General features: G+C 59.8%; 1 protein-coding gene and 1 long non-coding RNA gene across 6 annotated transcripts in view; one reads left to right on the top strand and one right to left on the bottom strand.

Moving 5' to 3' along the window:
* RNF213 (ring finger protein 213) overlaps positions 1-24,967 on the bottom strand; it is a 72,191-nt gene that overhangs the window by 27,796 nt on the left and 19,428 nt on the right. For 4 of the 5 annotated variants that reach the window (XM_084861868.1, XM_084861867.1, XM_084861866.1 and 1 more), the window contains 18 exons: positions 24,493-24,615; positions 22,197-22,377; positions 20,773-20,946; positions 19,943-20,092; positions 17,399-18,159; positions 16,348-16,513; positions 15,216-15,433; positions 14,555-14,695; positions 14,079-14,243; positions 11,668-12,832; positions 10,576-10,769; positions 9,764-9,919; positions 4,832-8,497; positions 3,455-3,591; positions 2,899-2,994; positions 1,788-1,903; positions 540-647; positions 158-276 (listed from right to left, as the gene is read on the bottom strand). In XM_084861868.1, coding sequence (XP_084717994.1) covers positions 158-276; positions 540-647; positions 1,788-1,903; positions 2,899-2,994; positions 3,455-3,591; positions 4,832-8,497; positions 9,764-9,919; positions 10,576-10,769; positions 11,668-12,832; positions 14,079-14,243; positions 14,555-14,695; positions 15,216-15,433; positions 16,348-16,513; positions 17,399-18,159; positions 19,943-20,092; positions 20,773-20,946; positions 22,197-22,377; positions 24,493-24,615 — 7,836 coding nt within the window. The remainder of the gene's footprint in view (positions 1-157; positions 277-539; positions 648-1,787; positions 1,904-2,898; positions 2,995-3,454; positions 3,592-4,831; positions 8,498-9,763; positions 9,920-10,575; positions 10,770-11,667; positions 12,833-14,078; positions 14,244-14,554; positions 14,696-15,215; positions 15,434-16,347; positions 16,514-17,398; positions 18,160-19,942; positions 20,093-20,772; positions 20,947-22,196; positions 22,378-24,492; positions 24,616-24,967) is intronic. The other variant, XM_084861865.1, reaches the window with a different exon arrangement.
* Positions 20,961-24,446, top strand: LOC311610643. Its single transcript, XR_014793001.1, has 3 exons — positions 20,961-21,556; positions 21,806-21,854; positions 23,057-24,446. It is a non-coding gene; the product is annotated as an uncharacterized lncRNA (long non-coding RNA).

The raw sequence follows: 24,967 nt of genomic DNA on the forward strand, positions 1-24,967 counted from the left end.
GGACTGGGCCGGGAGACTAGCCCAGTCGGGTCCTGTCCTGGGGTGTCACCCGCATGCACAGCAGGGAGGGAAGAGCGAGGCCGACCTGCCATGGGGTCTGCTCCTCAGATTCCCGGCGCCCGTAGCTCCCGAGGCCCAGGGAGCGAGCTGCACTCACGTGGCCTCTCTGAGCCTTGGGACCGTCCACCTCCCTGCCCGCCACGGCCCCGGGTTCGTCTGTGTCCACTTCCATCGCCTCCTCCTGGTCGCTCCTGGCCTCGAGTCCCTCCTCAGCTGCTGCGGAGGCAACCCCGTCAGGCCACTGGCGGCCCAGCAAGTCCCCGAGTGGGGCCCAGGCACACAGCTCAGCCTCGGGGCCCCAGGTCCTCCACGGGAGGCCGCTCTTGGGTCCCGCGCGCTGAGGGTGTAGGGACACCAAATGCCACTGGCCATGGTGCTCACCGCTGCGCCTTCTGCACCCACTGGCCCCCCGTCTTTGGGGGAACTGCCTGCCACGGCCCCCAAGGCCTGCCGTGCGCCCAGGGCATCCCGGCACGTACGCTGGGGGTCAAACAGCTGGCTGATGGTCATGTCCTGCAGCTGTGTCACGTCGGCCACCATGGTCGTGGATCTCCGCAGGTCGTCGATGTGCACGGACCGCCACAGCCCTGCGGAGGCAAAGCCATGGGTCTCTGCGCCCTGAGCCGGAGGCAGGGACAGGCCCCGTCCCGCGGCCGACACAGCCCCGAGGGAGCCACTCGTGTCCTGGAGTCTAAACTCCCAACCAGCGTGGCCGTCGTGCTCAGTGGCTGAGGGTCGACCCATGAACCTACAGGTCACGGTTTGATTCCCGGTCAGGGCACAGGCCTGGGTTGCGGGCTCTAGTGGGGGCCATGCAGGAGACAGCTGGTCCATGATTCTCTCTCATCATTGATGTTTCTCCCTCTCTCCCTCTCTCTCCTTCCCTCTCCAAAATCAATAAACACATACTTTAAAAATGAAATAAATAAAAATCAAATAAAACTCCCCCCTGACCCAGCTAGCATTTTCAGCTCCTCATCGCGACACCCGTGCCAGCCGGAGACCCCCTCGCGGCGGGCACGGCTGGGCCTCTCCGCTGCCTGTGGGCTATTAGGTGAACCGTTCTGTGCCGGTTCTAGAACGCCAGCCTTCTCACCTAGAAAACACTTGGTGAGCCATGAGGGAGGAGGGAGCGAGAGAGGGGGTTTAAGATAGCACCCCCACCCCCAAAGCAGGTATAAAGTATCAGCGTGTCCCTCACTGGTGCGTGGAGAATGCTTTCTCTGCACTTCCCATGTGGACACGGTGAGGCCCTGGCCGGTTGTTCAGTGGTTAGAGCATCTGCCCGAGGACTGTGGGGGTTTGATTCCCAGTCAAGGGCACAGGTCCGATCCCCAGCCCCAGGGTCCAGGCCAGTGTGGAAGGCACCAATCGATGTGTCTCTCACTTATGTTTTTCGCTCTCTCCCTCTCTCCCTCCCTCCCTCCCACTCTCTCTAGAAGTTAACTGGAAAAACATGTGCTTGGGTGAGGATCAACCAAAAACGGAAACATAAAAAAAACTAAACGGGAGGAGCCCGGGCACGGATGCTGAGGAGCGCTGTGCGCTGAGTAGCGAGTACGAGGTGGGTGCTCGGAGCGGGAACCAGCGGCAACAGACCCGGCCGCATCTGAGATGACTACTGCGAGCCTAACACCAATGTCCCAGCTCAGACGTGCACCCGGGGGCCCCCCGAGGAAGAACTCCACGCTCTTACGTAACCGCAGTCACCGCCACGTCTGTCCTACCTCCATGGAACCCCACGTAGGACGCGCCACTTTCCATCCGGGACAGCTTCGTGATGAAGTAGACAAAGATGCAGGCCTTTCCTTGTATCTTGTTGATTTCATTGATGGCAGAATACCTATTTTTTTAAAACAAATAAGCAAAACCAAAACAAATTTAAAAACAAACAAATGCCACCAGTCGATGCAAAGATAAAGCCAGTGCCCAAACTGAAGGTGGGAAGTGGCTGGAGGGTGTCTTAGGAGCTGGCAGGTCCAAGTGCAGGGTCTCCCTTCTTCTAGTTTTTGTTTTTTAATTGGTTTCAGAGAGGAAGGAAGAAGGAAAGAGAAACATCAATGATGAGAGTCACGGATTGGCTGCCTCCTGTACACACCACACTGGGGATGGAGCCTACAACCTGCATGTCAGCCTTGACTGGGAAACGAGCCCTGACCTCCAGGTTCATAGGTTGACGCTCACCACTGAGCAACGCTGGCCAGGCAGCCTTCTTTCAGTTTTAAATGAATGCGCGCCCTGGTGGTTATCCCTCTTCTGGGTGTGCGGGCCATCCCCGCACCCCTCGGCATTGAAGAGGCATTTCTTCTGGATCAGAAACCCTCCCCAGGGCTCCGTGATGGCGTCGCTCCCCTCCCCAAGGGCAAGGCCATCGGGACTTTGCATTCCCAGCAGTGAGGTCCCAGGGAAGACAGCCAGGGGCCAGAGAGCCTTGACACGAGGGACCAGGGTTCTGAAAGCCTCGCATGTCCCGGACAAACACTATCAGCCAATCAAGAAATACAGATGAAATCACCTACGTCCTGGCCCTGCCCCTGGCCCTGCAATCATCCAAATCGTATCCTTTAAAACCAATCATGACCCAAACAGGCCTGCAGAGCCCGGCCGGCAGACATCCCTTCACATCCTACGAGGGGCTAGCGTTTCCACTCCCTGCGTGTCTCCGTGTTGGTGTTCTTAGCCTGCCTCCCTGCTTCTCTTTCTCCCGTCCCTCTAGCCGCCTGGGGACGATGGGGAGGGAGAGCCGCTTATTCTCATTTCCCTGTGAGCCACCATCCTGTCCTGCCTCCAGGGAAGACACACACACACACCCCGGCGCAGAGAAAGAACCGAGCGCACCTGGCCGAGGCGATGAGCTGGGCGCTGTGCACTCCGTCCTCGAAGTCCGTCTGGATGATGAGGACCTTCCGTGTGGCCGTGCTCGCCAGGCAGCTTCTGGAATAGGAGGAAGCACACATCCTAAGTGGGTGAGAAAGCCCCCGCCCCCCGCCCCCATGGGAACTGTGAGGCTGCCATTAAACTATTCAGGTGGCTTCTCTTCCAAAGTGAGTGGGACCCAGCGGGGAAAGAATAACCCCCGTCAACGCTGCCTGGTGAGGCCGGGGACCAGGACTCGGAGTAGGACGCCCGCCCAGGAGACAACAGTGGCGACAGGGACACACTGGAGGGTTAGCAAGTGTCCTTTTCCGCGTCCCAGGTCCTCACGTTCGTTACCCAACGCTGCTGACAGCTCCGTGGTCACTCCAGCCACACAAACGACAGGATGTGGCCAGGGCTGAGGACGGAGCCCGCAGGAGGGACGGCGGGGACAGGGCCCGGAGGAGGGACAGCGAGGACGGAGCTGAGAGGAGAAACAGAGGGGACGGGGCCTGGAGGAGGAACGGTGGGACCTCACCGAACTTCTTTGAGGAACGAGTGCTCAGTGTCAAACTGCTGCAGCGACAGAATGGTGGGGTTCAGGGCCCTGCCGTTCACTTCCGATCCCAGCATCTCACAGTCGCGACAGGTGAGCAGCCTGGAGAAAGTGGTGACCTGCAGGGTCGGGGAACAGACTGTTTGCACGTCTCCGGGGATTAGATCCCGGAAACGTGCGGACGGTCAGCCAGCACCTTCCATGGGCCAGAGTTTTTAAAAACGAGGCCGTGCGGAGGGGAGCAGGACCCGGGGCAGAGGCAGTGGAGGGAAGACCCCCTGTCCCGAAGACGGGGTCTCCTTCCCAGGCTCGGCGTCCCCGCCTGCTTTGGGCCCCACTGGAAAGCCTAAGTGTCCCTTAGGGTTCCTCCCTGGCGACCTTGCTTCACGTCCAGATGGCGCTCTCTGCCGCCACTGGGTCCCTCCTCGCAGTGCAGCCAGAACACTCCTTATGGGCGTGCTGCCTGGCTACTGCCCACCCCGCCCAGGGCTTGTCTTCCCACTGAGCTCCCGATTCCTACACCCAACGGCATGACAGTCACATCCTCCGGGGTTGACAGGGGCACCGAGTGGGATTTACCCCCCCCCCCCCCAAACTCACTGCTCATTCCAGGATCCTTCATGTGATGGACTGGGCCTCCAGCCATCCAGGAACAGCTCGGGAGTCATCCCCAGACTCCTCCATCTCCTGCGGCCCTGACCCGGGACCAGGCGTTCTCTCTGCCACCGTATTGCTAACTCCTTTCTGCCCATCCTCACTTACTTGGCAGGTTCCCAGCGGCCTCCTCGCTGCTGTGCCCGTTCTACGCCAGTCCCTCACCATCCCGTCCCTCCCTCCACATGCCCTCGCTGGAGCCTCCGGGCCGCTCACCCCGCCTGGAGGCACTCTGGCTCAGCGCGTGAGGCTCCATTCCGGCCCCTCCTGGTCTCCTGCCTGGGCGCTGCCGTTTCTCATTGACACTGTGATACTTTCCCAACCGCCCTTCCCAGTCCCTGTGGGGCTAGCTCTTAAAGATCCAGCCTGGCCCGGCTGGGTGGCTCAGTGGGTGAGCATTGACCTTGGAACCAGGTGGTCACAGTTCCATTCCCGGTCAGGGCACTTGCCCAGGTTGCCGGCTTCTGGAGCATGTAGGAGGCAGCCGATTCGTGATTCTCTCTCATCATGGATGTTTTTCTCTCTCTCTCTCTGCCTCTCCCTTCCTCTCTGACATCAATAAATGTATTTTTAAAAAAGTCTCAACCTGTCCTTTTCTGATTCCTAGACCCGGACCAGAATCAACTGGGGAAGAGCCTTTGGGCTGCAGGGACCAGGCCTCTGAGGCGGAAGGTGGTGAGGGTGGCAGCGCGGGGAGACAATCACCTCCGTGAAGACGGGGCGGTGCTCCGGGCCGGGCCCCCGGAGGTGAGCCTGCAGGAAGTCGGCGAAGGAGTCGTGCTGCTGCCCGGAATAGTATTCTCGAGACAGCGCCTGCGCGGCGCTCTTGCCTAGCGCGGACGCGCTGAGCCGGACGATGGCGTCGGGCGTGGCGCAGTCCAGCAGCACCAGCTTGGCGTCCTCCAGGACCTTCTGGTAATGCTCGTGGCTCAGGGCCTCGGGCCCGAGCCGCTCGATGACCTGGAGCACCACCGAGGCACAGGTGTCGGCGTGGTAGCCGACGAAGACGTCGGAGGGGCTGTACCGGGCGTGGGCCCGCCCCGCCGAGACGTCGGTGAACTTGTCCACCCAGCCCTTGAGCTCCTCCACCAGGCGCCGCTGCCACGGCTCCAGGACCGTGTTGAGGTCCAGGTAGTGCTTCTCCAGCCGGTTGATGAGGGGGATGGGGAAGTGCTCGCACACCACGTCCTTCTCCTCGATGACGATGAGGCGGAAGTCGGGGTGCACCCGGCACTTGACCCGGTGGGTCCCCAGGCCCAGGTCCACGTACTTCTGGCCCCCGAGGTAGACGTAGTACTGGTTGAGGGCGTCATAGAGGCTCTCGTAGAGGTTCTGCAGGTTGAGCAGCACCACCATCTTGCCCGTCTCCATGCAGATCTTCACGCGGTTGATGTTCCTGCAGACCTGCGCGTACTCCTGGTCCCGGGGGAAGCTGGACCCGAAGATGATCTCGGGCTGCTGGTCCTCGCCGAAGAGCGTCCGCTGCAGGATCTGCAGGGCCACGTAGTTCCTGGTCAGCACCAGCAGGTAGCGGGACTCGGGGTCTCCGGGCCCCGCGCCCGGAGCCCTCCGGAGGTCGCTGCGCAGGTTCTGCCGGATCAGCTGCGGGGTGCTGACTTCCGCCGTGGGGAGCTTCGCCTCGGGCAAGTGGACAGCGAAGATGTCCAGGGCCTGGATCTCGTCTTTGCCACTGAAGTTCCGGAGCACGGCCTGCGCGATGTCTCGCGGGGAGAGAGTCCTGTTGGCCTGGGCGGCGGCGAAGACCATTTTGATGAGGCTGTAGTAGTCTCGGAGCCCGAAGAACTCCTTGTCCTGCTTCGCGCACACCGCCTCGTAGGCTCTGGCCAGCGGCAGGAAGTACCCTTGGATCCGCCGCTGCACCAGGGGCTCGGACGCGCAGATCCCCAGGGCACTCTCGATGAGCTCCTTCTGGCTGGGGCTGCCGCGGGACACGAAAATGCCCCGGTTCATCTTGGCGGGGTCCAGGGCCCAGTTGGAGATGCCGATGAAGCCCACCTTCTTGTGGGGGGCGGGGTCGTCTTCGATGCACCCGTCTTCCAGCAGCGGGTGCAGGGCCTTGAGGGGCATCTGGGGCGAGTCCTCGGCCAGGCCCACCTCGTCCAGCACCACCACGGACACATACTGCTCCAGGTCCCGGCCCTGCTGCAGGCGGGCGCAGTGCTTGAAGGTGCCCACGATGCCCTGCGGGGTGGAGTGCGGGCTGCACTGGAACGACACCAGGTAGACCTGCTTCAGGTGCCGGAAGAGCTCCGAGGGGGCGGCCGGGCCCTGCATGGCGTCCGCCACGATGGTCTTGGCGAGGGACTTGGAGCTGCCGGGCTTGCCCACCAGGAAGAGCGGGATCTTCAGCTCGATGCAGATGACCATCATGAAGACGTTCTCCTTCAGGGCCAGATTCTTGGCGACCGTTTTCCTCAGAGACACGCCCTCCAGGAAGAGGTCCTGCGTCCGCGTGATGGCGTCCAGCACGGCCTTGCTGCTGTCGAAGGGCGGCGGGAGGAGCCTGCAGATGGCTCTGCGGTAGGCGTCCTGCTTCTCCAGAGAGGCGTGATAGCACACGCCGACGGCCAGCACCAGCGACCAGAGCACCGGGTCGCTCCTGGGGTCGGAGTCGGGGTCGGGGTTGGGGTCAAGGTCGGAGTCGGAGTCGGTGTCAGAGTCATCTGACCTGTCGCTGCCGGGCTCGCCGGGCAAGGCGGCCAGCTGGGACAGGAGCATCTCGCTGTGGTCGTAGAACCAGCGGAAGACCCGCACGCAGCGCTCCACGTCCCGCAGGCTGACGAAGCTGCACTCGTTCTCCCGTCTCCGCATGAAGCGCTGGGAGGCGTAGAGCACGTTGGCGATGATGGTCTCCCCCGCGGGGCCGATGGGGGTGCCGCCCACCAGCCTCCGCACGATCTGCCGGATGTACTGCCTCTCCGTGGCGTCGTTGAGCTGCCCGAAGTCCCACACCAGGGGCACCAGGCTGGGCGGCAGCGCGTGCACGCGGTACACCAGCTGCCGCAGCGGGGTGGCGCCCAGCCGGTCCGCCGTCTCCTCCGCGCGCACGCGGTAGCCCAGCCCGGCCGCCTCCAGGCGGGCGATCATCTCCGGGGAGTGCTTGCGGTAGGGGTTGCAGGCCGCGATGACGTGCAGGCCCGAGTCCTCGGCCAGCGGCTGGCCGCCCACCGTGCGGTCACACAGGACCTCCTTGATGCAGCTGATGGCGCCCGTGGTGTTGGCCTCGTCCAGGAACAGGACGGTGTCCAGCCCGTGCTCGCTCCTGTTGAGCTGGGCGAGGGCCTCCGCCGCCAGCACTTTGTCGTAGATCATGTCGGCGCTCGTCCCGCCGTGGACCTTGACCAGCTGCAGGGTCTCGGCGTCGGCGCCCCCGCGCCGCAGCTCGCTGAGGAAGCGGATGAGCCGCGTCTTCCCGCAGCCGGTCTCCCCCATGACGATGACGGGGATCCCGCAGCGGAAGCGCATCTCCACGGCCAGGATCTTCAGCATGTTGTCCGTCGTGAGCTCGTAGGTGTCGTCAGGGTCCACGGGCCACTGGATGCCCAGCGCCAGGCAGAGCCGCTCCAGCTTCTCGTGCCGGGGCAGCGCGTCGAAGTCCACGTTGAAGGGCACGCCCTGCAGCCGCAGCCCCTCGTACAGCTCCCTCGTCAGCACGTCCCTCTTGATCACCCTCTTGCTCTCGGGGTCCACGGCATCGAAGGTGCCCGTCTGGTTGGGCTCCAGGTGGAAGCCAATGAAGGTCATGGAGACGCGGTCCCCGTTGAAGAACAGGTACGGGTGGGGCTCCGACTCCCACCGCCGGCGGAGAGAGAACGGGGCGATGTCCTCCTCGGTGACCCCGTCCATGGCGACCGCGTGCGCCCCGGGGCTCTGGTCCGACATGCGCAGCGTCGGGGTGGCGAAGTCTCTCGCCATGCAGATCATGAAGGTCACCACGAAGTCCTTGAAGCCCTGCAGCGTGTCCCCGACCACCTCGGGGTTGCAGAAGACGGAGGCCTCGCAGTCCCTGAGCTGGTAGTTCAGGAAGCGGGCGAAGTTGCACAGCTCCGCCCAGGATGGGTCGAGCACCCCGCAGTACAAGAGCAGGTGCTGCAGGCACTCCTGGGGGGTGCCCTCCACCCGGTCCTTCTGGTACGTGAACGTGTCCAGGTTCCGGTTCTGGCTCTGATGGAACCGCTTCAGATACTGGAAAGGTCTTTGGAAGGTTTCGCTGCAGAACTCGGTGGGGTCCATGCCAGGCTCCCTTGAGTGCCGCTCGGGGCTCAGCTCCATTTCCATCACTTCTTTGGGGGGCCGGCAGGTGACCTTAGGGAAGACGTCCAACAGACGAAACTGGGGGGCACGTGTCCTCTGGGAAGGAGAGAGGTGAAGAAAACCGTTACAAGCTGGACTTCCAACAGATGCTTCTGCTGGCCGGGTTGCTCAGTGGTTGAGTGCTGACCAATGAACCAGGAGGTCGGGGTTTGATTTCTGGTCAGAGCACAGGCCCGGATTAAGGGCTCCATTCCCAGTGGGGGGTGTGCAGGAGGCAACCGGTCCATCGTTCTCTCTCCTCATTAATGTTTCTCTCTTCCTCTCTGAAATCCATTAAAAAGTATTTTTATTAAAAAACAAAAAGGGGTGCCGTAACCGGCTTGGCTCAGTGGATAGAGCATCAGCCTGCGGACTGAAAGGTCCCGGGTTCGATTCCGGGCAAGGGCATGTACCTTGGTTGCAGGCACATCCCCAGTGGGGGGTGTGCAAGAGGCAGCTGATCGATGATTCTCTCTCATCGATGTTTCTAACTCTCTATCCCTCTCTCTTCCTCTCTGTGAAAAATCAATAAAATATATTTTTAAAAAATCTAAAAGTGGAAGCTTAAAACATTAAAAAATGATTTAAAATAAATAAACAAACAAACAAAAAGGGGAAAAAATAAAAAACAAACAAAAACACACACATGCTTTTGGTGTTTGAACCTTCCGCGTGCTCTATCGCACAGGCCTGCGTGAAAAACCATGTTTCTGGAAGCGATGCCTGCAGACGCCCGGCTCCGGGGGCTGCCCCGCACACTCAGGCTCTGTGGGAGCGGCCGTCCCACTAGGAGGTGCTTGCACCTGAGCCCCTGAAACGAGAGCTCCCCATTATGCATGAGTGCGCAAGCATCGAACTCCCTTTTGCTGAGGAATCGAGGCGATGGCCCTGGCCGCTGTGGCTCAGTGGGTTGAATGTCGTCCTGAAAGGTTGCAGGTTCGATTCCCGGTCAGGGCACATAGCCAGGTTGCGGGTTTGACCACGGTTGGGATTTCTGTGGGAGGCAACCGATCCATGTTTCTCTCTCACATAGATGTTTCTCTCTCTCTCTAAAATCAATAAAAATGCCTGGCTGACATGGCACAGCGGTGCCCTCTTCCTTCATCTCTTCCTCAATATAAATATATTTTTAAAAATAAAAATAAAATAAAGACATATTCTCAGGTGAGGACATAAAAAAAACTTTCATTCCAGGCATTTAGAGCAAAGTCGGACTTTTCTTGTCTCACCCTGCACTCAGCCGCCTGGCTAAGGCAGAGGTGGGCGGTGGTGAGGATGCAGGAAGGAGCCCACCCCCCGACGGGACAGGCCCTGGGTGCGCACCGTCTTGGAAGACCTCGTAGGCAGCGCCGAGTGCCCTTCCAGGATCTCGATGACGTATAAGTGGCTCGGGCTCCGAAGCCACATTTTCCCGCTCGAGTCCATTAAGTACTGCAGCACCAGGAGCTTGAAGAGAAACGCCCAGACCCCAGCCTGCACCTGGAGAGAGAACCACACGCACTGTCAGTATTTACTCACAAGCCCTGGCTGGTGTGGCTCAGTGGAGAGAATGTTGGCCTCCGGACTGAGGGGTCCTAGTTTCAATTCCAGTCGGGAGCACAGACCCGGGTTTCAGGCTTGATTCCCAGAGGGAGACGTGCAGAGGCAGCCAATGATTCTCTGTCATCATTGATGTTTCTCTCTCTCTCTCCCTCTCCCTTCCTCTCTGAAATCAATAAGAATACATTTTTATATATATATAGAACCTTGTTATTCTGTTCTTGGACACAATGGGACTGAATATCAAGTCATGCTAAAGAAATTCTTTTCTTTTTCTTTTTTTCTTTTTTTTAAAATATGTGGGGTTTTTATTTTTTATTTTAGAGAGAGAAAGGGAGAGGGAGAGAGAATCACCCATGACGAGGGAGAATCAGGATCAGCTGTCCCCTGCACGCCTCCCCCTGGGGGCTGAGCCCGAGATCCAGGCCCTGACCGGGATCCAACTGTGACCTCCCGGTTCACAGGTGGACGCTCAGCCCCTGCGCCACGCTGGCCGGGCAATAAAGACACTTTTATGATGGGAAGGAGGCGGGACGGGACAGAGGAGCCACTGTGTCTTTCCCGCCGTGGCCACTGGTGGCGACCCAGGCCCTCACCGAGGAGGTCACGTCCAGGTGGAACATGGCAGGGCTCGTCTGACACTTGGGGTCCAGGAAGGGCAGCAGGGAGCCCAGGACCTGGCTCTCGTCCACCTGCGGGTCCTGCAGGCGGATGACCTTGAGAGGCACCTGCTTCCCGGGAAACTTTTTCTGCAGAGTTCTGTGCAATCGCTTCACGTAGAGAGACTTTCCTGCAATAAAAGTGAGCGCGTGGAAATCGGGGCCTGGGCCTCGGGCCACGGAAGAGGGGAGATTTCGTGCAAGCCCTTCTCTGGGTGCACAACTCCACACGGATGCCACGTGGCCTGGGGCGGAGGGGCCCTCGGTTTCCTCGCTATTTCCTGCTCACGTCCCCGTTTCCCGGGACCAGCGGTGCGAGGTGCGCGTGCCCTGCGTGTGCCGGGGATGCGCAGGACCGGAATGGGGTAAAGTCACTGGGCGGAAACGGGTCGGGACTGAAGGGAGAATAGGCACCTGCTTCCTCTCCAAAGGAGGTCTTCCCTCCCCTGCTCACGACCCACATCACCCCGAAGCGGCCAGTGCAGGGTAAAAACAAACAGACAGGAGCCCTGCCGGTGTGGCTCAGTGGATAGGACGTCAGCCTGAGGACTGAAGGGACCCAGGTTGCGGCTGGATCCCCAGAAGGGGGCATGCAGGAGGCAGCCAATCAGTGATTCTCTCTCAACACTGATGTTTCTCTCTCTTTCCCTTCCTCTCTGAAACCAATAAAAACATATTTAAAAGAGAATATAAAACAAAAAGCAAGACAAACAGAAGCCCTGCCGGTATAGCTCAGCAGTTGGAGCATAGACCTGCGCACAGAAGGGTCTCAGGTTTGATTCCCAATCCAGGGCTCGTACCTGGGTTGCAGGTTTGATAACCTGGCCAGAGCAAGTGGGAGGCAACCCATCCCTATCCCTCTCACATCGATGTTTCTCTCTCTCTCCATCTCTCTCCTTCCCACTCTCTAAAGTCACTGGGAACAAGCAAATAGGAAGAGGCTGCTTGGAGAAGGGAGGTGGCTGGCTGTCAGTGTCCCCTCCACCCCGGGGGACAGGGGAGAGCTGTCCCCCCAGCCGCTGTTATTACCGACACCCGCTCTCGCCGAAGCCACGATCCCCACACACATCCGGTCCTTGAAGGCGGCGGCGGCCGACAGGGTTCCCCTGGGGACCTGGTAGTGGTGGGCCAGGTAGTCCTGGGTGGCCGTGAGGGGCGCCTGGGGGGTGGCGGGGACTCTGTGCTGGCTGAAGGCCGAGGGCAGGTAGCAGTGCTCCCGCTCGCAGTCGCAGACCAGGACGAGCTGGAAGTCCTCCCGGTGCGGCCCGGTGCACAGGCCCCGGAGCAGAGCCTCCGCCCGGCGGGCCACCTCGTAGCTCAGCTGGTCTGCGAACAGCAGGCTGTACACGCGGCGGCCGGGGGTGCCCGGGCTCAGGCAGCGGCGCAGCAGCAGCGCCACCTCCTCGAACGCGGTCCCCGGCGCGCACAGCAGCACCTCGTCGTAGGTGGGCAGCGGCTGCTCCGGGCTCTGCATGTACACGGCCAGGGCGGCCGGCAGCACCTCCGAGTGGCTGCAGACCATGAGGTTGGGCTGGCCCGCCTGCAGGCCTTTGGGGAGCCCCCGCATTATGGGGGGCCCGCCCATGGCCGCCAGACGCGCCAGGCCACGGCCCAGGGCCTCCAGGTCCAGGCAGTGGGGCAAGAAGGCACGCGTGCACCCCAGGAACTGCTCCATGATGACCCCCAGCTTGTCCACCAGGCCGGACTCACTGAGGAGCAGGATGGGCAATCTCTCCATCACTGTCCGCCGCTCATGCATGGCGGCCCGGCCATCGCCATCGCCATCGCCATCGGGGTCCCTGAAGGCCTCCGCGACGTCCCGCGGGGTGCACTGGCGTTTGATGAAGGACAGCATGGCGAGGGCGGCGGGCCCGGGCGGCTGCCGCACCAGCTCCGTGCTCAGGTGCACCAGCTGCTCGGCCGTGTAGTAGTTGAGGTAAAAGTGCTCCGCTCGCTTCTGCGCCACGATCGCCTCCCACTCGTCCAAGAAGCGCTCCATCCGCCGGCACAGTGCCTCCAGCAGTGGGACCAGGGGCTCGCCCCCACGCAGCGACAGCGGCGGCAGCCGGAAGTGCATGCGGACGGGCTCGGGGCGGCCGCAGTGCACCTGCACCTTCCAGGCCCGGAACAGGAAGCTCCCGGCGGAGTACAGGCTCAGGAAGGCCTGCACCAGCCTCTGCACGTTGCAGAACACCTGTCACCGAGGGAAACGGGAGGCGGGCTTCAGGGGCTGAGCCAGACAGAGGGGGCAGCAGACCCTGAGCCAGAGGGCAGGGGCGCTGTGCCCAGAGCCTGACTTCCTCCCTACAGACCCTCTTCCTCAGGCCACCGGGCAGGAAGTGCAAGTGGCTCTGTGGCTGAGCATCACCTGGGAACCAGGAGGCCGTAGTTCCATGCCCGGTCAGGGCACAGGCCGGGCTGTGGGCTCGGTCTCCAGTGTGGGGCGGGCAGGAGGCAGCTGGTGCATGATTCTCTCCCATCATGAATGTTTCTCTCTCTCTTCCTCTCCCTTCCCCTCTGAAATCAATAAAAATGTATTTTTTAAAAACGTGCAAATGAACTTTAAAAGAAAAACCTTGTAACAAAATGGAGAGGCTGTTCCAATAGGCCTCCTCCCACGGTCCCTTCCAGCGCCTGCGCAGGCTGCCCACCTGCGTGTTCACCTAGTTGGATTCTTGCTGATTGGGGGACTCAGGGAGGCAATTTCAGTTTCTTTCTAAGGATTGTGTCCGGGTCCACGCCTCTCGGGGCAGCAGATTTAGGGACAGTGGTCTCTCGGGACATGAAGAAGGAATCACTAACCACAGGGCCTGTCACAGCCTGGCTGGGGTGGCTCCGAGGTTGAGTATAAACCTATGAACCATGAGGTCACAGTTCGATGCCCGGGTTGTGGGCTTGATCCCCAGTGCAGGGTTGCAGGAGGCAGCCGATCAGTGATTCTCTCTCGTCATTGATGTTTCTCTCTCTCTCTCCCTCTCCCTTCCTCTCTGAAACCAATAAAAATATTAAAAAAGCAAAACAAACAGAAGGACCTGTCACACCTGAGTCGCCCCTCCGGGCCCTGAGTTTGGGTGACACGCACCCTGTAGATCACATGTGTCAAACACAAGGCCCGCGGGCCAAATCCAGCCCGCCAGGCCTTGCAATGTGGCCCGCACCGCGCTGTCATCACTGCAATCCGCTGTCAGTTTATGACATTGTCAGTTTATGACTGTTCAGTAAACCATTCGGCCCGCGATTTAGGCTGGATTTTAGATTTTGGCCTCTTCTCTGATTGAGTTCGACACCCCTACTGTAGACCCTTGGATTTCAGGGCAGGGCAATTCCTAGTGATCAAACCCAAACTCAAACCCTTCCGGCCATCCTGGGGACACTCGGCAGGGAGTCCCCCAGCCCCGACTGAGGAGCTGGACCCCACGGCTGGCCGGACGCAGACCCACCTCGGAGAACTCCTCCACGCCAGTGCTGTTGTGGTCTTTCTTGCCCGACATGAGCATCAGCTTGTTCATCAGCTCCTTCAGCTCTTCCAGGGAGTAACTGCGCAGCTCCTGGCGGCCCTGGTCGCTCTCGGGGAGGAGTAGACGTAGAACAGTGTCTGCGGAGACCTGCGGGACAGGACAGGTGGAGGGTGGTTTTCCAGGGGGAGAAACCCACCCCCATTGACAGCAGCCTGTCTAGCCCACTCTGGGTGTGGGTGTTCAGGGGAAGTGGGCATGTCAGTGTGTCTGTGGCCACTCTGTGTGTGTGGCCATGATGTGGGCGTGGTCAGATATGGGCGTGTCAGGTGAGCGGGTATGTCCAGGAGTGGGTGCGGCCAGGGTGTGGGCGTGGTCATGATGTGGGCGTGTCCAGGAGTGGACATGCCTGGGGAATGGGCATGTCTGTGGTATGGGTACGCCCGGGAGTGGGCGCTCACCTGCTGGCCCTCGGCGGGCGCCTGGATCACATAGGTACCTCTGCAGTTGATGGCTCTGGCCAGTGACAGCGACGAGCGCTCCACTGAGCCGTGGCTCTCCTTCACCGTCTTCAGCCAGCCCAGGTTCCGGGCGGAATCCCGCTGTGGGACGGGAGAGAAAGCAGGCTGAGTTCTCTCCCTTCTCAGGGCGTGGTCACCCCAGGCATTGGGGGTGCTTCCTCATCCGCTTACTCCATTGCCCCCCGCCCCGCGGATGCAGCCGTCCGGCCACGGCCACAGGTCTGGTAAGGAGGCCAGTTACGGAGAGGGCTCTCCTCGGACCCGGAGGAAACGAGCCTTCAATCAGGGGTGGGGAACCTCTTTTCTACCAAGGGCTATTTGGATATTATGACATCATTCGCATAATATAACTCATTCAATGTAAATTTACGTTGTTATGAGAAAACTTCTAGATTTATTGAATTTTGAGTGCCGCCTGGGGTTGCCTAGTAAAATTCCTTGTATTTCCATGCGGTTTGGATCCGACTTTGGGACACAGGTGCCAGAGAAAGCGTTTCCATATGTGTGCACCACCTGCAGCACGTGGGACTCAACACGTGGTGCGGGTGGTACACGGCCGTGGCCGAGCCCCACGGAGCTGCGCACTGGGAACGAGACTCACCAGCTTACTGGGCAGGTGCGGGTCGTTTTCCAGCGCCTTCCACAGCTCCTTCAGGTGTTGCTCAAACTCTCGGAAATCTGCACTCGCGTCCAGCTTGTAGAGCAGAGAACTGTAGCCCTGGACGGCATCGTGGAAGCAGGCCACGCGGTCCACGTCCATGTCATTCTCGCCCGCGAAGATGAACGCCAGGTCCACAAACACGTTCAACTCGTTGACCCCTTGGGACAAGAGGGGACGGGTGAGCTGGGGCCATGCGGGGGTGGCACGAGGCTCCCACCGTGGACAGCAGTCCTGTGAGGAGCTTCGCACAGACACCCGGGGGGCCCGGGGTGGATGCGCTGTCTGCTTCCTGCAGGATCCTGGGCGCCGCTCCTCTGGCTCCTAACCGGAATGCCGCAGGCCAGGCCTGACCTGAGTGGCCGCGGGGCCCCGGCGCCGCCGCGGCTGTGTGTGCCTGGCCATCTGGTCCACGCCCAGTCACTATCATTTTTTTTTATTATTTAATTCTCACCTGAGGACATGCCTTTTAAATTTTATTTACAGAGGGAGGGAGAGTGGGAGGGAGAAACATCAAATTGGTTGCCCCCACATATGCCCCAAAGAGGGGCTCGAACTCACAACCTCGGGGTGTGCCCTGACCAGGAATGGGACCTGCAGCCTTTTGCTGTGCGGGACCAGCCAGGCAGGGGCAAGGTTCTAAAGAGAATGATCCCCCTTGTCCAGCCGGTGTGGCTCGGTTGAGCATCGACCTATGAACCAGGAGGTCAAGATTTGATCCCTGGTCAGGGTCCATGCCCGGGTTGTGGCTTGATCCCCAGTGTGAAGCGTGCAGGAGGCAGCCGATCCATGATTCTCTCCTCATTGGTGCTTCTCTCTCTCCCTCCCTTCCTCTCTGAAATCAATGAACTTGCATAGAAAAAAAAAGAAAGAAAATGATCCCAGGTGTCAACACAAACACACAACGTGGGGGGACAGTGGCCAAGAACACAGCGCTTACACCAGAGCATGGCAACAGCTGACATAAACTCCCCGCAGCCACACTGGGCACCCGCCCTTTCCCCAGCCCGTCAGCTTGGGACGGTCACCAGCGCCATCGGGCCCAGGCTCTCCCAAACCACAGTCCCGACCGTACCTTCGACAGACTCTCGGACCCAGTGGACAAGCTCCCTGGCCAGGGCCAGCTCCTGCAGACACCGGCACCGGGCCTCGTCCAGGCCCTGCAGCAGCTGGATGGCAGAGACGACCTGCCTGTCGATCTGGCCCAGAGTCTCATCGCGAGAGTTCTCGAAGGCGTCCGTCTGGAAGACACGGCTCTGCTGGGGACTGGATGGAGCCGCTCACCCGGAGCCCCAGTCTGAGCAGGAACGAGGACTGCCCCACGACCCTGGACCTCCCGGGTTGGCGGCCGCTTCGATGCAGATGGGCACGGGGGATCTCATCCCAGAGCTGGGCGCTGTGCCCCGGCCCCCGGTCAGGAATAAGCACCCTGCTCAGTGTGGACACTCAGCGTGCGCAGCAGCTTCACCAAGAGCCGCCAGCACGAGCCTCCTCCTGAGTCCTGACAGAAAATCGGCCCAGACCCGGTCCCGCCCCAGCGCCGGCAGCTGGAGCTCATGCCTCTGTGTGTGTGTGTGTGTGTGTGCCTGTGTGTATATGTGTGTGAGTGTGTGTGCGCATGTGTGTCCGTGTGTATGTGTGTGTGAGTGTGTATGTGCCTGTGTGTGTGAGTGCGTGTGCACGTGTGTATGTGAGTGTGTGTGTGTGTGTGTGTGTGAGTGAGTGAGAGAGAGATTCCAAATCCTGTGCCAAATTTCCCTCCTCTTCCCACCTGTCCACACTGCTGTGCGGGTCCCACTCTGTCTCCTAAACACTCGTCTTCAAAGAGCAGAAACCGAAGATCCATTTCCCAGGGGCGCTCAGACACCGTCCCCCCCTTCCGGAGCCCGGCCTCCGCTCTCCGCAGACACCGGGACGAGAGGGCCGCGCGGCCGCCCTGCCCCCTTGACCCCCACGCAGGGGCGGTCACACCACAGGCGGAGGGCCAGGCAGCCCCTGCGCATTCAGCACCGGGCGGAACACACACAGGCAACTCCCATCCCGGCCTTCAACGCCAGAGCCTGGGGCTGCCGGGCGCCTGAGCTGGGACCCCACCCGCACCCAGGGGTCCCTGGCCAGTCACTCACCATTCTCAGCACAAAGTCGAGAAGACTGAAGTCCCCGGTCAGGCCCAAGGTCTCTTTGACCTCCAGGATGACCCTGGCCGCCCTGGCAGACCGATGCAGGTGGTGGTATTCCCTGACCTGCTCCACTCGCTCCGGGACCCAATCCCCCGGGTCGCGGGGGTCCAGGGCACACATGACGCGGAGATCGGAGGTGAGGTCCTCGTATTTATCCACAAAGACGCTGAAGGTGTCATGCACCTCCCCGAAGGTGACCTCGCCGGCCTTCAGGTCCTCGTACAGCTTCCTGAACTTGCCGAGGCAGGGAAGGTACAGGGCTGCACATGCACGCTCCAGGTCCAGGAGCGGCTGCGGTCTCTCCCCCTCCCCCTCCTCCGCCTCCTCTTCTTCCTCCTCCTCCTCCTCCTCCTCCTCCTCCTCCTCCTCTTCCTTCTCCTTCTTCTTCTTCTCCTTCCGCGTGCCCCACGCCCGGGCGGCCTCTGCCCAGAAGGTCTGGAAGACGTGGCTGTCCTTGAGCGAGTCTATCCTCTTGGCCATTTCTCGGACGAGGGCGCTCAGGCGGTAGTGCGTCACCCGCAGTGCGTCCATGGCACAGGAGGTGGGGCACAGCTGTACCATCACCGCGTCGTGGAGGCGCTTCCCGCCCAGGTCCTCGGCGTGTCTCTCCATGGCACAGGTGGGGCACAGCTGTACCATCACCGCCTCGTTGAGGCGCTTCCCGCCCAGGTCCTCGGCGTGTCTCTCCGCGATCTCTCTGCAGTCCACTGCGGAGCCGGAAGAGGACGTCACACAGCCCGTCCCAGCGGGACTCCCCCCCCACCTCGCTGCTCTTCTTTGGTTTTTAAAATATATCTTTTTATCGATTTCAGAGAGGGAGGGAGAGGGACATGGAAACATCAATGATGAGAGGATCATGGACTGGCTGCCTCCTGCACGCCCCCCCCCCCCCCACTCCCCGCACTGGGGATCGAGCCCACAACCTGGGCATGTGCCCTTGACCAGAATCGACCCCTGACCTCCTGGTTCACAGGTCAGTGCTCAGCCCTGAGCCGCTGGCCGGGCCCTCACTGCTCTTGAGTTAACTCCAGGGAACACACTCACTGGCATAAGAATCCAGACTCCCCCTCCTGCTCACCAATTTTCAAGACAAATAAAACCTGTTGTAAGTTCTGGGCGAAGAGGACAGTTTGAAGAAAGGCACCCGTCGAGTGCCCTCCCCACACCCCACTTCAACACCAGAACTGCCTCACAGGACAGGGCGCGGGGAGCAGAGAAGCCCTGGGAGCCACGCCCTGCGGGATGTGACAGCGGGTGGGCCCTTGGGAAGCGGGGCCCGAGGCCTGGAGTGTGCAGCCCCAGCCGCTGTGGGGGCCCTGGAGGCCCGGCGGGTTCCTGCTAGGGGAGCTGGGCTGTGAGGCCAGGAGGGGACAGGCTGCTTCTCACCCCACCCCTTCGCTATGGCCGCCCTCCTCTCCCTCCGCCAGCCCAGTAGCAGCAGGAGGTCATATTCCCGCCAGGACACGGAAGGTTGGGGACCCAGAGGTCTCAGGTCCTTGAGGAATCAGGGCATCTCCAGACATGCATGGCACTGAACTTGGGGAGTCAGAAAGAGGAGGACAGAAGACGGGGGGAGGGGGTAGTGGGGGGGTAGTAGGAGGTCACGGTCTGATTCTGGGTCAGGGTACATGCCTGGGTGGTAGGCTTAATCCCCAGTGGGAGGTGTGCAGGAGGCAGGTGACCAATGATTTCCTCTCATCATTGTTGATTATATATCTCTCTCCCTCTCTCTTTCTTTCTGAAATAATATATACACTGGCCACTCAGTGTATATCCTATATAATAAAAGGCTATTATGCAAATTGTCCCCTTGACCAGGAGTTTGACCAGCAGGCAGGCCAGCCAACCATCCATGTCCCCTCCCCCTGGCCAGGCTGGCCAGAGCCCAACCATGCACGAATTCATGCACTAGATTTCTAATATATATCCTATTTGATAAAAGAGCAATATGCAAATTCACGATCACTCCTCTACACTCACAAGCCACGCCCACCAGCCAATCAGGAACAAGTATTCAAATTAACCCAACAAAGGTGGCTGCGGCCATGGACACCCTGTTCAGCCCAGGCCTCCACTCAAGGCTACTAAGTTTCAATTATAGAAGACAAATAAATCCCAGATACCTGGGACTCTGCTTGGGTCACTGAGGGGCGTGGCTTGCCTGCAAACTACCATAGGCCCCTTACTCAGGCCACCCCTTGCCCCAGGGGAACCCCCAATCTGATCCAGGACACCTTTCAGGGCAAACCAGCTGGCCCCCACCCATGCAGCAGGCCTCTATTCTATCTAATAAGAGTAATATGCAGATTGACCTTAACCCCAATACACAAGATGGCTGCTCCCATGAGCTAAACACCAAAAAGCACAAGGCGGCAGCCCAGCTTTGCTTAAAGTGACCGCCTTGCAGAAGCCGCCCTCGGAGAGCACGCCCATTCCCATCGGGACTTGCCCGACCCATCACCCGGTGGTCGCAGGTCGGATGCGAGTCACCTTGCACCCAGGGCTTGGCCGCCTCGCACAGCTTCAGCAGGCTGTCCACACGGCCCCGCTCCTCCTGCAGGAACCGCAGCCCCTCCAACCTATAGTCCAGCACTTTCCGCATGTTCTGCTGCTTCTCTTGCGGCGAAAGGCTTTTTCTCTCTGGCAAAGAAAATAAAAGTTACCCAATAGAACAAACGAATTGATCCTTCTCCGTGGCAACCGTCTCTTCCCTCTTCCTGGATGCACTGCACGCTCAGGGCCTCGAGCCCAGCCCCTGTCTGGCGCTGCGCTCAGCAGCGTGGGCTGGGCCGGTGAGCACCAGGACTTGGTCACGGTTTGATCACTTCCCTGTTCTATTTTCCCGAGGATTAGACACCACGTGACACAAAATGCCACGTCTGATTCCGCGCGGAATCCCGCTGCTCTCCACAAGAGTCCTGGGACGACTGACAAGACCTGGGGGGTTCGGACGTTCCAGGGAGCCACCTGGCGAGGTTCACTTCCTGCCGTCGGTGGGGACTGGGCAGCCTCGTGGGGCAAGGCCTGACCTACGGAAATGCACGCCCCGGTCCTCAGGATGACGGGCATCCGTCTGGCCAGCTACTCTCCACCGGCCGCAGAGGGTTTTTAGAACGTTCTCATCAATGTAGCTCCCGTTTTCTTAGAACGTTGGGATCGTTTTAAAAAATAATAAATTAATCAATCTTTTGTTTTGTTTTTTTCCCAAAGATAAAAGAAACCATCCTGTCACTCTTGTGGCAAAAAGAGCCCCTCAAAGACCAGCCTCTGGGAACCCCTGAGCGACCCCCCCCCCCCCCCATCGCGGGGCCCGCCCTCACTCAGCTCCCAGATGTCCAGAAACCGCGCCCGGTGGCTCCTGATCAGCTCCAGCTGCCCCACCAGCACGGCGCCGCTCAGCAGGTCCTCGGCCACCTTGGTGAAGACCGAGTGGGCCGTCGCCATCAGCTTCTTGCCGTCCTCCGTGATGTGTGCCAGGATCTTCTCGTTGGTGCCTGCCCAGGTGGAGGACAGAGTCTAAAACCGGTGGCCCCCCTTTCTAGCCGGCCCCCCCCCAAGCGGAGGGCTCCTGGGACCTCCCCGCCGCCCCGCGCCCAGGCAGCAGCAGTAGAGGTCACACTCAGGAGGCATTGGTCTGAAACGCACTCCCACGCACCGAAAGGTCTCCGGTTCCATCCCCGGTCGGGGCACATGCTCGATCCCCAGTGGGGGCACGTAGAAGGCAGCCAATCCATGTTGCCCTCTCATATTGATGTTTCTCTCTCTCTCCCTCTCCCCTCCGTTCTCTCTGAAGTCAATGAAAACATTTTTTTTTTTTTTAATGAAGATCTATTGCGCTGGCCGGAGTGGCTCAGTGGCTAGACTAGAGCCGTGGTCAGCAAACAGCGGCTCGCAACGCCACTTCTTCAAAATAGACTCTCCCAGGCCAAAAACGGATTCTGCGCCTGGACCACAAAGTTTCAATCGCACTGGATGTGTGCGCCCGCACGTGGTGTTTTGTGGAAGAGCCACACTCAAGGGGCCAAAGAACCGCATGTGGCTTGCGAGCCGCAATTTACTGACCATTGGCCCAGAGTGTCAACCCCATGGACCACAGTAGCTCAGGTTTTTTTTTTTTTTTTTTTTTTTTTTTAATATATTTTATTGATTTTTTACAGAGAGGAAGGGAGAGAGATAGAGAGTTAGAAACATCAATGAGAGAGAGTCATCGATCAGCTGCCTCTTGCACACCCCCTACTGGGGATATGCCCGCAACCAAGGTACATGCCCTTGACCGGAATCGAACCCGGGACCCTTCAGTCCCCAAGCCGATGCTCTATCCATTGAGCCAAACCGGTTTCGGCAATAGCTCAGGTTTGATTTCTGGTCAAGGGCATGTACCTGGATTGCAGGACCCTGGGAGGCAACGTTCCTCTCTCTCCTCTCCCCTCCCTCCCTTCTCCTCTCTCTAAAAGTCAATGGAAAAATATCCTCGGGTGAAGATTCTCAAAAAGAAAACAAAGAAAGAAAAAGGGGTCCTTCAGAGGGACTTTGCTTCCAGGCCAGCTGGGAGGGCACAGCAGCTGGGCACAGCCGTGCGCCAGGGACGGCCATGGGCGGCCTCACCCACAGACAGGGCCCCGCCCTTGCTGGGCCCTCCAGCCAATCGGCTTCCTCGCCGGACATCCGCCCGCCCTCCCCGCGTCAGGTCCAACGCCCACCGCGCGCAGGTCCGAGGGACGCGAGCGGACACCCGCGGACGCACCGTAGAGCTTGAAGAGGTGCGTGACGTCCGGGCCCGTGAGCAGGTACCGCAGCACCTCCGCCAGGTCGTCCACGGCCTCGCCACGGCGCCGGGGCCAGGACTTGGTGACCACGGCGGACACGAGGGTCCCGAAGCGGTACAGGTCGCTGGGGGAGAGGCCCTCCAGGATGCTGACCTGCGACTAAGGGGAAGGGGAGGGGACGGGAGTTCAGGAAGGCGCGCGTGTCTTTAGTTGGTTTGTTTGTGAATGACAGTTGTTACCCAGTTGCGCTTCAGAAATGGTTTGTGACTGTCTTACAGGCGCCAAAGAAAAGCTAAAGAGAAAAATGCTTCCCTTTTCTTAGGGACTTGGCTTCGCTGTGAACTGTGTCCTTGAGCGGTGACCCCCGGAGACAGGGAGATGGCCGCAGGCAGGCCCACCGCCGCTCCACCTGCACTGACCTGTCCTGTCCTGTAGTGAGAAGCACCGCACGGAGCCACAGTAGACGGCACCTGCGCTTTGCATCCCCGACCCCCCATCTTCCCTGGGCCACCACCCCCTTACCCCCCCCCCACCACACACACATGCCTGAAGCTTCCCCATCAAGACAAAATGCTTTCCTTCTTTAGCTGCAAAGTTTTTATCAAAAGTTTCAGTGGTTAGTAAAGGGGGAAGGAGGGGTTTATAACAGGTACTTTCTGATATTTAAAAGGATAAAAGGAAAAAAGTAAATAAAAGGATAAAAGGGCCCTGGCCCATGTTGCTCAATGGTTAAAGTGTCGGCCTGCACACCAGAGGGTCTCGGGTTCGACTCTCAGTCAAGAGCCCATACCTGGGTTGCAGGTTCCCTTCCTGGCCCCAGTCAAGGTGTGCGCAGGAGGCAACCAATCGATGTGTCTCTCTCTCACATCGATGTGTCTCTATCTTCTCTCTCTCTCCCTCTACGTTCCCTCCCACCTCCCCCCCTCTTTTCCATTCTCTCTAAAATCAACCCCAAACGGCTGAAATCGGTTTGGCTCAGTGGTAGAGCGTCGGTCTGTGGGCTGAAAGGCCCCAGGTTCGATTCTGGTCAGGGGCATGTACGTTGGATGCAGGCACATTTCCGGTAGGGGATGTGCAAGAGGCAGCTGGTCGATGTTTCTCTCTCATCGATGTTTCTAGCTCTCTATCTCTCTCCCTTCCTCTTTGTAAAAAATCAATAAAATATATATTTAAAAAATAAATAAATAAAATAAAATAAAATAAACTGGAAATGATCCTCAGGTGCAGATTAAATAAACAAACAAGAGGATGAAAGAAAGCCTTCCCCACTGACTTGTAAAAAGAATTAAACACCAAGTGGGATTTATCCCAGGGAGGAGATGTGTGTTGAACATAAAGAACAGGTAACGTAACACTTCGTCTCAACAGAAAGAAGTCACACGGTGGTCGCAATAGGCTAAGGAAGGCACTGGGCCCAACCTAAGTCCTTTCCTGAAGGGTCCCCTGGGGGCGGAGGCACTCCCTCCGGGAAGGGGCCTGTGGTCTCCGGCCCAGCTGACCCCCACCCCCTCGATGGGGAGAGAAACAAGACGAGGGCCCTCCACTCCGCTCAACGCGGCCTGGACGGGCCTGACGGGCGCCAGCTTGGAAGGAAGAAAGGCCATTCACATGTGACATGAGCTTCTGAGAGAGAACCCCAAAGAGCACACACAAACACACACACACATGCCTGCACACACACGCCTACATCTACACACATACCCACCCGAATGCCTACATGTGTAGGCATGTCTACAAACATATCTACACATGCCTACATGTGTGCACGTGTCCATACACATAATCACACCCATGTGCCTATGTGTGGTGTCTAAATATATCTGAACGAGCCTATACATGTGTGCCTACATGTGTGTGCGTGGCTATACAAGTGCGTATGCCTGCACGCACGCACAGCTACATGCTCCCACGCGTACAAAGAAGGAGGCTTCCCCAAGAGGCGGTGTGGGGCAGACGACCTCCCTGTTTTGCAGAAAAAGCCCCTGAGTGATGGGTAAGGTCCCTTTTCTTAGTAATGTGCTGTCAATCTTGGGCGACTCTCGCTGAGCAGGTGCGGTGTCGGGGACGGCACACACCAGGAGCGTTGGGGACACCGCCGGACGGGAGGCCACACGTCACAGCGGCGCGCTGCGGGCATCTGAGCGGCATCTCCAGGAGCTGGCCCAGGTCCCGCATTCCAGAACCGGCCCTGCCCCGGCTCAGAGGCAGCGGGCCGCGCCAGCCCTTCCCTCCGAGGTCGGCGGGACCCCGAATGCACCTGGTGGCGCTGCTCACCTGGCAGGCCGAGCTGACGGCCTCGATGGCGCAGTTCTCGAAGCACCTGGACACGCTGTCGTCGGCGCCCGCGGCCGCCCAGGCCGTGCTGCAGTAGGCGGCGATCTGCGCGCGCGGCGGCTCCTGCGGGGCGCAGCGGGGGGGGGGGGGGGGGGCGGGGGGTTGGAACACCCATGCCCAGAGGTTCTCACTTTCCCGCCCCCCTCCCCGTTCCCCCTGACGGGACCTTCCTCCCCCCACACTCAGCCGTCCTCACTGCCCCAGCGCCAGGCCAACAGCAAGACCACGTGCAGGCGCCACGCCGCTCAGCAGAGGAGGCGCCAGAGCTGCCATTTGCAGCAATGGGTGACTTTTGCCCGGCTGGCGGGGCTCAGGGGCTGAGGTCAGGGGTCGATCCTTGGACAGGGCACACACCCAGGTAGTGGGCTGGATCCCCAGTGAGGAGTGTGCGGGAGGGAACCAGTCGATGTGTCTC

Source organism: Pipistrellus hanaki (genome assembly GCF_964339955.1).
Source record: "Pipistrellus hanaki genome assembly, chromosome: 16".
Taxonomy (NCBI): domain Eukaryota; kingdom Metazoa; phylum Chordata; class Mammalia; order Chiroptera; family Vespertilionidae; genus Pipistrellus; species Pipistrellus hanaki.